The sequence below is a fragment of the Megalops cyprinoides genome, chromosome 7 (genome assembly GCF_013368585.1).
Source record: "Megalops cyprinoides isolate fMegCyp1 chromosome 7, fMegCyp1.pri, whole genome shotgun sequence".
Classification (NCBI taxonomy): Eukaryota; Metazoa; Chordata; class Actinopteri; order Elopiformes; family Megalopidae; genus Megalops; species Megalops cyprinoides.
Window position 1 is genome coordinate 3,764,205 of NC_050589.1, and position 12,056 is coordinate 3,776,260.

The 12,056-nt window shown below is 45.1% G+C and overlaps 1 protein-coding gene across 2 annotated transcripts in view; it reads left to right on the forward strand.

Moving 5' to 3' along the window:
- The window catches only part of acot7 (acyl-CoA thioesterase 7), an 86,616-nt gene that overhangs the window by 30,311 nt on the left and 44,249 nt on the right, over positions 1-12,056 (forward strand). For both annotated transcript variants that reach the window (XM_036533840.1, XM_036533841.1), the window contains exons 5-7: positions 2,953-3,067; positions 3,424-3,438; positions 3,963-4,049. In XM_036533840.1, coding sequence (XP_036389733.1) covers positions 2,953-3,067; positions 3,424-3,438; positions 3,963-4,049 — 217 coding nt within the window. The remainder of the gene's footprint in view (positions 1-2,952; positions 3,068-3,423; positions 3,439-3,962; positions 4,050-12,056) is intronic.

Consider the following 12,056-nt stretch of genomic DNA (forward strand, 5'->3'; position numbering starts at 1 on the left):
ACAGAGGTTAATTATAGGGAGAGGTGTGCCAGAGCTGTAACTTTTACTTCAGCAATTCAGTGTGATATCGCAGAACACAGAACATCTATCACCCAACAGATTACTTGTCAAGCCAAACCCACGATGATAATTAGAACCTTACTGAATGTGCAGCCCATATAAGAGATGCTTTTGGATCTCACCCTGATGCAGTCTTGCCAAGGCATTTAGCTACATATCCTTCTAATTAGGGCAGTCTCACATAATGTAATTGGCTTATTTTTCCAGGAAACTTTGAGGCAAACACATCACGTTTGGCTTCACTGAGCATTCTGTGGGTCTAAAAGTTTTCAAGCGCAGACTTTTTCCTAAGATGAACTTACACAACCCCATAATGATTTTTACCTCCATCCCCCTCTTGCTTTAATGAAACGCTTCATACAGCAGGGGACCCTGGAAAAAGTCAGACTTTATCATTTTAATTTCCTCTCAAGGAAGAGAGTAAGGCACAGCTGGAGGGCTTCATTGCTTGTAGCTCCACAAAAATGTGCGGCAGAGAGTCCTCTAATCACTGTGTTACCTTTCAAGGAGAGGCTTGTACGTTTTAAAAAAAATGCTTCAGTATACCAACATTCTAAACCTCCCCAAAAAAAGAGAGGTAAAAACTACCAAGTGCACTATTTCAAAAGTTTTTGTGTGCGCGTCTGTCAGTAAACTCAGATATTCAGTTTGACGCCCCAGATTGAGCATATGTAAGATGTACATCTTTCATGGTTCAAAATGTTTGTGCTTGTGCACAGTAATTGCACAGTGAAAGAGAGATGGAGCCCTATGCTGATGAATCACAGAACATCAGCATTTCTCGCACAAGTGCATGCTGTGTAAATATGCAGATTTTAGAGTATTATGTAAATGCTGTCAAGATGTAAGATAAAGGTAAAGATGTAAGATCTTCTCTGCATTTACTGTATGCAGCATGTGTGACAGGGTTAGCTTCATTAGAGTTTGGAAAATCCACGAGCACTTTCTGCAGTACCCTGGTGGATGGTGTTTGAAATCCCCCCTGAAACAGAAGGCAGCTCATCTGAAACCAGTTTCTGGGTTTCCAAGCACTGCCTTTGAACAGTGTAGGCGAGGCAGCTGCCAGACAGCACCAGGCTAACAGTGAAGCATATGTCTCTCACTTTAATGTGTTCGGTTGTTTTCTAGGTGAATTATGCATGGTTTCTTGTAGATGGATGGCTGTAAGAGAAATTGATTTTAATGCTCCATGGAGTACGGAGATAATTTGTACTCCAACCAGGGAGACTAGAAGGTTGGCAGGACATTTAAAAAATGAAGCGTTTACTTCCCGAATCTGACATCACTAACACAAGTGATCATCAAACTGGAAATGTTCAGATCTTGTCACTCAAATGCATTTGTCTCATGGCTCCTTTCAGTAATGTTAATAAAACATCTTTATTTTAATCAGAGAGAATGATCCTGAATTGTGGAGTTCAGTGAACTGTCAGACATCCGACGCTGTTAAACCTTTACTGTTAATTATACTCAAGGTAGATAGGCATACACTGGTAATGCTTGTAGCACACTCATGTCTCCAAATCCCAGCACATTTTTGTATTGCCCACCATTCACTGGGATCATCAGAAAGATGAGGGAGATTGTCCTTAAGAGTCTGTAAGAGTGTGCGTGTGTGTGTGCGTGCGTGTGTGCGAGCATGTGTGTGTCGGTGTGCATGTGTGAATGTGTGCATGTGTGTGTCCATGCATGCATGTGTGTGTGTGTAAGAGTGTGCGTGTGTGTGTGTGTGTGTGTGTGTGTGTATGTGTGTGCGTGTGTGAATGCGTGTGTGTATGTGTGTGTCCATGCATGCGTGTGTGTGTGTAAGAGTGTATATGTGTGTGTGCATGTGTGTGTGCGTGCACGCATGTATGTGTGTATTTGTGTGCATGTGTGAATGTGTGTGTGCCCATGCATGCGCGTGCGTGTGTGTGTATGTGTGTGTGTGTGTGTGTGTGTGTGTGTGTGTGTGCGCGCGTGTGTGCGTGTGTGTGTGCACGTGTGTGTGTGCGTGTGTGTGTGTGTGTGTGTGTGTGTGTGTGTGTGCGCGTGTGTGTGCGTGTGTGTGTAAGAGTGTATATGTGTGTGTGTGTGTGTTTGTGTGTGTGTGTGTGTGCACGCGTGTGTGTGACCCTCCCTGCTGTCTCTCAGTGCTGCTCACACTGCGGCCATGTCACACGACAGCAAGGTTAAAGCTGTCTCCAGGACACGGGCTGGATCCTTCTGCCCTGCCCCTCTCTGCGGCCGCTGAGGGAGCCGTGCTGCAGAATGTCATTGTTGTGTCATGTGTTGCAGTGAATAACGCCCCCCCAGCAACACAGTGCTCCCGCCTGCCTTCATACTGTTCCAGCGCAGCGTCTGCTGTCTGTTTTCCGTTTCCTTTCGGTGTCACAATCTCAAATTCTGTTTGCATTTACAGAGTTGCTGTACAATACTTACACAATGCTCATAAAATATGAGACAATACTCATAAAAGCATGAATGACATAGTCAATGACTGTTCATCCATTAAGGACTGACAATGGCCTACAGTACTGTGCTGTATGAAACCCAGTACTGGATTAGCATTCAAAGCAGTGAGAGTGGTGAGAGTTATATCGTATTGTGATTATATTACAATACATTACATTTTGTCATTTAGCAGACACCCTCATCCAGTGTAGCTGACCTAGGTTGTATTTTTTTTTTTTTGCAATGTTACCCATTTATACAGCTGGATATTTACGGCGGCAATTCTGGGTTGAATACCTTGCCCAAGGGTACCACAGCAGTGCCACTGTGGGGAATCGAACCAACAACCTTTTGATTATGAGCCCTGCTCCTGACCCCTGTGCTACAGTGCATATTGGATGATACTGATCGGCGTGTCTGTGTGTGTGTCCATGTGCCCCCCCACCCCCACCCCCCCAGTATGCGAGCCCAGAGCAGGAGGAGGAGGGCAAGAAGCGTTATGAGGCGCAGAAGATGGAGCGGCTGGAAACCAAGGAAAGGAATGGGGAGATGATCATGCCTGTGCTCAGCCCAGGTAACACTCACCCTCACCTGTGTCACAAAACTCCAACCTACAGTTCCAGCGTCGGTAGGCACGATCCGGTAGCTTTCAGATCAAGGAGATTTACACTTTACAGTATTTATAATTGTGATCCACACGTCACCAAGGGGGCTTGTTGATTGTTTGCTTGTACAAAATGCATGATGATTATATTAATTAATGCTAATTAATGCTATAATTATTTATTATAGCAGCAGGGGCTCATTGTCCACAGTCTGTGAATCTGATGCAGAATTGTGTTGATTAATCACCCGTCACCAAAATCAGAGATTTTGACACGTCTTTTCCGCTGTTGATTTTTCCTCTCCTTCACTTTATCCGCTTCACAGACAGACAAACGAAAGGTACGTTCTCCGCTTTCTTCTTGACTACATTTTGCTGGGCTCTGGTGAAAATGGGATCAAATGTGAATTATCAAAGCAGAAGAACAATTGTCGCGTACTTTAAGTCTTTTGTGTATAATCAAATTGCTGCAGTCTCAGAACAATGTACGGAAAAATGTTAGATTTTTTTTCAAACAGCAGGAAGCTGTATAACTCCATTATGAGTTATGGAAAAGTACTTGAAAAGTTTCTGTGCTAATCATGAGGTATTTGCTTATAATGTAGAGGGCATTGACAAATGAAACAATCATTTTAGGAGTATCTGTAACTCTTCCTTTTGTCTTCTCTTTACTCTGTTGTAACCTGCATCCATGGCACTGTGTGTGTGTGTTTGCATGCATGTGGGTGTGTTTGTATGTGCGCATGTGGCTGCATGTGTGTGTGTGTGTGTACATGTGTGTGTGTTTGTGTGTGCATGTGTGTGTGTGTTTGTGTGTGTGCATGTGTGTGTACATGTGCGTGTGTGCGTGTGTGTGTATTTTCAGAGCCCTACACTGTGGGATTCAGCCAGTCCAGCCTGATTCACCTGGTGGGACCCTCTGACTGTACGCTGCACAGCTTTGTACATGGAGGTGAGGCTGTTTCTGCCGGGCTTGGGGGGGGGGGCTTGGGGAGGCTTGGGGGGGCGGGGGGGGAGGAGGGGGCGTGGTTCCACTGTTTCAGGCGACTTCACACTTCGCAGTGACATTGCACCACTGCAAAAGGACGCAAAGGGGGTATCAGCGCAGAGCTGATTTATTGGGGTGGGCTTCGGATGCAGGTGGTGTGTAGACGGCAGTGCCTCTGCACAGCACGTTTGCTGTGTGGGGAATAGATTACCCCAGGCAGCCCTGTCCTTGCCAACTGGAGTTTTGTAAGATATTGTTGACAATACAGCCTGCTGAAAACTCAGTATCCCAGCGGAGTACATACAAAGGCTTCTGTGTAGAAAGTATGTTATGAGAGATAAGTCACTTAATCTCCCTACCTTGGTGCTGTGTAGAGAGCTTTCCCTCTGTAGATCTCGAAGACCCCCCTAACATACTGTCTTCTTCCCAACACACAGTACTGGATTGATTACAGTAGTCTGCACACTTTCCTTTCAGTATTTACTTGCCTGAGCCTTTGAGGCTGTGAAGCTCGTGTAAGCTTAACTAAGTGTAACTCTTTAAAATAAATACATTACTGTAAACAGAGTTCTGAATGAAAGGGCTTTCTGACTCATACTGAGATGCTTGCACTGAGGTGTTTGATTAATATTGTAATTATTCTGGATAATTAAGTGATCAACTGGGGACAATAGATGGGACAAACAGGGGTCGTCCAAGACTGGGGCTTAAACTCCCGATAAAATAAGAGCGTGTCTGAATTGCAGAGCTAATAATATCTCCATGGGTTGTCTGACCTTGGCCAAGAGGATCATGGGAGTCAGTGTAACGCGCTCAGCCCTGATGCTCGCTGATATACCACACAATCCTTTAAAGAGCTGAAAATCCGGGAGACAGCTAGGCCGCGACACTCGCTTAAATAACGGGGCATTACCGGGGCCGCAACAAAGGGAACGTCATTCATGCCCGCTGCCTCATCCTCGAGATGATAGATTCCCCTGTCACGCTACGCTGGGGCGAGCGTGTCATTTATCGCCACTCGCCGTGTCGGTCCTGTCACGCCGGCTCGTGAGGGATACTACGCCGCGGATGTAGGGGATTGGCGCGTGGACACCAGAGCTTCTGGGTGACGGAAAAGAGGGATTCAAAGATGTCACTGAAGTGTCGTTTTCTGGCTCGTTTCTGTGCGATGAGGCTCTCCAGGCCGTGTGGCGTTAAGCGGGAAAAAACAGCAGGAGGCACAAGCAGGACGCTGCAGGGTGCTGGGAGTTAGGATGCTTCTGTCTTCCTCCGATATATCGACGTGGGACCGGCGTCTCAATCCATCACCTGTCTAGCAGCCCATAACGGCCTGCACCATTAATTACGGCATGCAGAGCCTCAAAACACACCCAACCCCCCCCCCCCATCTAGTTTTAGTTGGTTTCTCCCTTCACAGGAGGCTGTGTTCTTTAAAATAAAGAAGGATGTCAGTTCCAGTAATCTGCACTGGTCCATTCATATGTGCAGCGGTGTAAGGAATCCTCTCTGACCTGAATGGGTTATGTAAACCAAACGGCACTAACATCCCAGCGATGTGCACATAGCTCATCTAATGAGGGAATGTTTAAAGGAGGGGGAAGGAAAAAAAAAAAACAGAAAAAAACAAACTGAGCTGAAATCGGCTGCAGCTGTGGCAGATTTGTTTTCTAATTGGACAGATTCCACTGTGAGACCAAATTAAAAATGCAAGTGCTTAAAAATTTCACTGCTGCCGCTGTTCACCCCCCCCCCCACCAACCCCCGTCCCTTGTGCATTTGTTCCGCCTTCTCTCCCAGCCTGAGATTCTCATCGCCGGGGCCGTCATACTGTACGTTATAGAACCATCCAAGCAGGCACTGTGAGGTTATTAAATTCCTGTGGTGACATCACAGGAGCCCTGTCCAGGGCAGGGGCCCTGAGTCGCTCTGACAGCGGGGATAGGACCACACAGCAGTGAAGACGCCACAGCCTCGGCAGGCTACCCTCAGCAGCTAGCATGTCGGTGCTGATAGGCAGAGCCAGGCCTGGCACTTATGGGGGTGCTTAGGGGTGCACTGAACCCCCAGACGGACCACAGTGCACCCCCAGTTGTCTCCTTATATCCCAATGTCTGCATAGCATTTATGAATTTTTGTGCACCCCTGTGGATTGCAGTTGCACCCCTCTGTATTTTCTCCTGGCGCTGAGCCTGGGCAGAGCGCAGACTTGCTCACAAACCCTCCGCCTCGTGAGACTGGATGCTACACCTGCTGTGATGCCAGGTGCACCCTCTGTGCTGGGTCAGGCCCAGTCATCTCATTTGCATTAAAGCCCGTGTGGGTCAATACCAGCAATATGGATCAGCATCAGAAAGGATCTTAAATGTTGTGTGTGCTAGAGTGGTCAGACCTGTTTACTGACACTGAAGCACATCTCACTACTTATGATCAAATGGATATTGATGCATTTCTCACTATGAACGCATGTAGAATGCATTTGTAATTTTCGTGTTTTGTGCAAACTGAAACTGATAAATTCAGGTGTAGGAAATTTGGTAATAACTCTGTCTATTGCGCTGAAAGTTGGTAATTTGTCAGCTTTCATTTTCTCAACGCGCTTGAAGGACGTTTTGTGGTGATGTATTGTTCATTAATTCTCTGGCATTTGTCTGCTTCCAGAGCTAAGTAAGAGCTAAGATTTTGTCTGTTCTTACATCTCAGGTACATTATATTTCGAAATTGAACAGAAAATAATAGCAAGTAACTAGCTGCATTTTGTCTATATACTTTCAATAAGCAGCTTTTCAGATAGGCAGCTTTGTGATCCAAGCAACTAATGATTTAGATGCTAGGCATTTTTGTAGACTATTGCTAGTTGTTATGATTTAATTTCTGTTAGCCTTACTCAGGCACTTTGCCTGAACAGCGCATTGTCTCCCTAATGACAGCTTGTGTCTGTTTTTCAGCTTGGAGCTTCAAGAGCTTATACGTACAGCAAACAACTAATTTCTTCCAATATACTAATGGGTGCATTTAGAATAGTTTGTACAGTTTTGGACATCACAGTGTAAAATGATATGCAATCCCTCGAAGAAACACAGAGAATGGCAACAGGTTTGGCCACCAGTCTCAAAGAGAAATTAGTTAACTAGTTTAGCCCTAGAAAAATAAGGCTATAAAGAGCATTTGACTAAAGCAAAATAGATTACTAAGGTGGGCAGTGTGCGCTGCTGCATTTCAAGACATTTTCTCGACCAAACCGGAGAAAACAGATGGAAATTAACTCAAAGTAAAGTTCATGCAGAGTGTTATTAATGCCGAGCGGTGACACACACATACACACACCCACACCGTCATTACTATGCAATAAATTCATCACCGCTCATCGTTTGCCAGGAATTACAGTGAAATCAAAGACTCCGAGATCTTTCAAGACCAAACTCCGTAACAGTCTCACTCTTAGATATACTGTCATCTTAATCTTCTTTTTATTGTTTTTTATGGCTGTCTCAAATGTCTTAATCTTTTCTTTAACTGTGACTTTTTGCAATTCTCTTTCAGTGTGATGTGCTTGTATTGAACGGTGACAGCTCTAAGATGTAATGTATATTCCTGGTGAAATCTTCGGTAGACATCTATTAACCCAGTTATTACAAGTGCTGATACAATTGACAGTAAAGATCATATGACAGACTCCAGGTTTGAAGCTCATGAAAATGTAATAATGTCTTGATTAAATTCTGCTTACCGAATGCGTCAGGGTTTCCCACCGCATGTGTCCTATTGGTTTTCCTGTAGAAAAAAAAAAGAATGGTCTGCTGGAAAGATATTAAATATCAGCTCTGGATTCAAAAACCATTTGCAGGCTGGATCTGATAAATAAGTGATGACTGGGTATTTGCAGAAGGCCTTTTTAAACGCCTCTTCCACTAAAGTGTGACACAAACAGCCGAAAACTCAGCGCACGGGCGATTTGGTTCTGTGAGGATATGAACATGCACAGTGCAGAAAAAGCTAGCGATAGGTAGCCTGGATGTGTGTGCCTGACTGGTAGATCTCAGACCACGCCAAGTCAGAAACAGCTTTGGAGCTCCGCGGCCTCACACAGTGATCATTTAAAAAAAAAATTTGCTGTAAGTCACTCTGCCATATTAAAGGCGGTGTCCATTTTCAATCGATTGAGTGAAGCAGACGGGCACCGTGGCCAAGGCTAAAAGGCAGAAAGACGTCGCATCGATCCAGGACACAGTTTTTGTTCATTGGACCCTTTACCAGTCTAGCTCAGGGTCTCTGCTGGAAAATGACTGCACCGATAATGTATTGGTACAGTGCCCTTTGTCCCCGCTTGGGCCAGTGGCTGTGGGTAATCTTCAGACTCTTGGATCTCATTTGTGGTGTTACCGTTGTCAACATGGACACTAATACAGGTTGGATATTCTGTCGAATATTGATTATTCTCTCTGAGCGAGACGACACAGAAATCTAGCTCAGTGTTCGGCACCATGGAGGCCTTCACAGAAGCACCTGCATTTCACCAAGGTGACAGCTCAGGTGTATTTTTATCGTGTATAAACTTTGATTATAGACAATTTTTTATGGAACACAAATTGCAGTGGGTTAGCGTGTGACAGTTCTGATTGTGCAGCTCAGAGTTAATAGTTGTATTTTGAGCCCACATGACGATAAGTGGACATGGGGCTTTAATACAGTTCTCATGATTTGGAGCGAGAGGCCAGGGGTGGATGTGGGGGTACTCCAGCAGAGAGGAGGGATCTGGGGGGGGGCTCTCCTCTCCTACAGATGGGGGCACTTCAGCCCCTACCGTCTGTCCCAGAGAGTGCCACTTTAGCGGTCCCTCTCTCCTCAGTTGCTTGTGGATGGTCCTCTCTGCTGTCCATTTGCCCAGGCTCCTCTAACCCGCAGCACTCACATGTTTCTGTTGGTGATGGGAGGACCCCCGCCACTAGGTGGCGATCTTTAGGAGGGGTTTCTCTGGTGGGTTAAGCTGTGATCACGGTTGCCTTACGGGCCATTAAGTCTGGCCCTGTTCTGGGCCTTGGCATCCCGTGCAGACGTGTTTGGAATATGGTCGGTCTGCTTAAAGTCCGGTGAGGAGCTAAGACGTGTCCTGGGTAAATGTGTCTGGGATTATTTATTTGTTTCAATGTAGGATCCTGTAGGAGGTCAGTAGAGGTTAATAGATTAATCAAATTGATCATATGCCATCCTCTTCTATATTGTACGAAAATCAATATTGTCAAATATTTCAATTTTACAGCATAATTTTGTTAATTGAAAATGTCACATAGGAAAGATCGCTTTGTGATTACAATTAATTGTACGTTTCTGAATGAGCTATATCCTTGTCTCAAGGATATGCCAGAGCACATCCCTTGGGATAATATATAGGATAATATAATAATTGCATTATGCTATTTGTCATGAACTGGATGGTATTGAGCCATGAAAGTGATCACAAACTGGTGTGTGGTAGAATACAAATACAGCACCAAGTCCATTGCAGAGTAAAAAAAGTACACATTATCAATTAATGCCAAGAAATAAGTGACAGATGCCTGTTACATTAAACAATGACACCATAGACAGTGCAGAAAAATTCCCTCATATGCATGTAACACTGATACATTCATCCTGGAGAATGACACCAAAACAAGCCTTTAAGAGAATTTTAGAGAATTGTTTAAAGTAGTTTAACTGCTTTAAATGTAAATCAATAAAATCTTTATTTAACGTTATGCTGTTTTTAATTAATTACACAAAAAATGAATTTCTTTGTGTGCAGTAGAAATTGGTTGACAGGGGAGGGTAGCAATTTTGCTCTTTCCTCAAATCAAATGAGCTTGGAGATTGATTTTCTGGCTTTAAATATTTCATAAATCAAGTCAATAATCTTCCGCATCCCCATCCACAGATAAGAAATGAATTTGCCATTGATCTTCCCAGATACGATTCAGAGCCCATCCTTAGCATAGTCATTGTTTGTCTGGCATTGCTGCACATAGACGCCAGCAAGGAGCAGGCTTTGATTTCCTGTTTGCGTATCGATTCCTTGTCATACACATCTCAAGCCATCTCTTGACTCTTTTTTTCCTCTTCTTCTCAGAAAGTTTTTTCTTTCATCATGTCTCTGGCAGGATTTGCCCACTCAGAGAGCAGAAACAGGCTGCTTCTCAGAGCAGGAGGTGCGGAGAATTCCAATGAACCTTAGCACTGCGGTGGCCGGTGTTGAAGGATGGACTAGCTGCACCAGTGTTTTAGAGAGAGCCTCACGCTCAAAATTTTCTTTTGGGGGGGGGGGAGGGGGGGAGATTTTGCAAATGTTCAGGCTCCTCTCTGAATGACAGTATTTTCTTACTGGGCATTTTTTTAATACAGAAACAAAACCAAGCAACCAGAAGTTCAGCTCAGGGCGGTAAATTGTACATTTTGTCACGTCAAAGCCTGCAGAATAGAAATAACACGGTTTCCAGTAGTACACTTGATTAGGCTTCATTCATTTCCACATAAAGAAGAGGATGTCATTAATCAAGTCCAAAAATGAATCTCTACACTTAACTAAAATGGCCGTGATGTCTATCATTACAAAACTGCTGCAGAGCAGCCATTGCCTGGAGCAGATCAGCAGGAGAGTGAGTGCCAGTGCTCTATAGTAAAGTACGATACCCAGCACAGTCCTGAACCTTCATCACAACCCGCACTCTATTCTGTGATACATACAGAGATGTATGTAAGGGGTGTACACTCAGCAGGTGGTTTAGCTGCGGTTTGAAAAGGTTTCTCTCAAGAACTGAGACTGAAAGAGTTACTTGCTCGAAATTGTCCAATCCTTCCAAGATGATCACGTTGTCAAGATAGGCCACTGGGGGGTATTGTGGGTGTCATTGGCACACTCCTGTGTGGAAGCAAGCCGTTCCTGATGACTAAACGTGGTGTGGTTCAAAAGCGTTTCATTTTACCAAGAGGGGTACAGATGGTGTTGCTCTCCCAATCTCAATGATTGTTTGTGATGCGTTTCCATGGATTGAGGTCCCTTGGGGTGAAGACCTTTTTTTGGATATACAAGCAGCCTTAGGATGCCTATGGAATAATTAGCCGATGAATGTTGGCTCGGTCTCTAATCTTTTGAGTTGTACTTTAGCAAAGTCCCTATCTTAGAAACAGTCTTTAAAGCTGTGTGTATCTGTAAAAGACTCAGTGAAAGTAAAGATAGTGAAGCACTGTGTTAGTTCCGTCTACCCAGGGGCATCCAGTTGTACTACTGTGGGAAGAAGCCAAGGTTTGCATTACTGAAAACCACCTGTGTGTCTCGTTCCTCACCCCCTCATTTAGGCAATAAAGAAGATATCCTTACCCCGGGCCTGTTTGCTGACATTAATTACGAGACTCAATGCCTCTGTGCAATTGAACCGATTGATCTGAGCCTCGCGTAATGAAGACTCCTCTGTGAGTCGTGCCGCTCTGTGGGCTGAAGCGGGGAGCTGCCCGCAGAGCACAGAATGCTCCCTCGCTATCCACAGCCAGGACATCCCGAGGGGGTAACGAGTCGCACCTCCCAGAGCCGCACATCGCAGCGGAGAATGCCTAATCTACACCCCTCTGCAGCTCCTCACCGCGTCTCCTTACACGACAGCACCAGCCGGCAAGACCTGCCTCTCGTCCCAGTAAGATTGATTGGAAGGTGTGGGGTGCTCCGGCAGGGGTTTTGTAGACGAGACACTATAGACCTGTCGCAGTGTGGCAGTTCTTTGGTCGACCGCACCATCGTTTCTGTATGCGGCCACTTAAACAGGGCCAGAGAGACAGGGGTACCTGCAGGATCCCTAATTCTTTGAGTCTGTAGTTTTATTTTCACCTCCCTGCACCAGGAAGCCACATAGCTGCCCTCTCCCTCTCTCTTTACCCCTCTCTCCCTCTCTCGGTTTTTTCCCTCTCTCTTCCGCATTCTGCTGCGCTAACAAGTCTTCAGTTTCT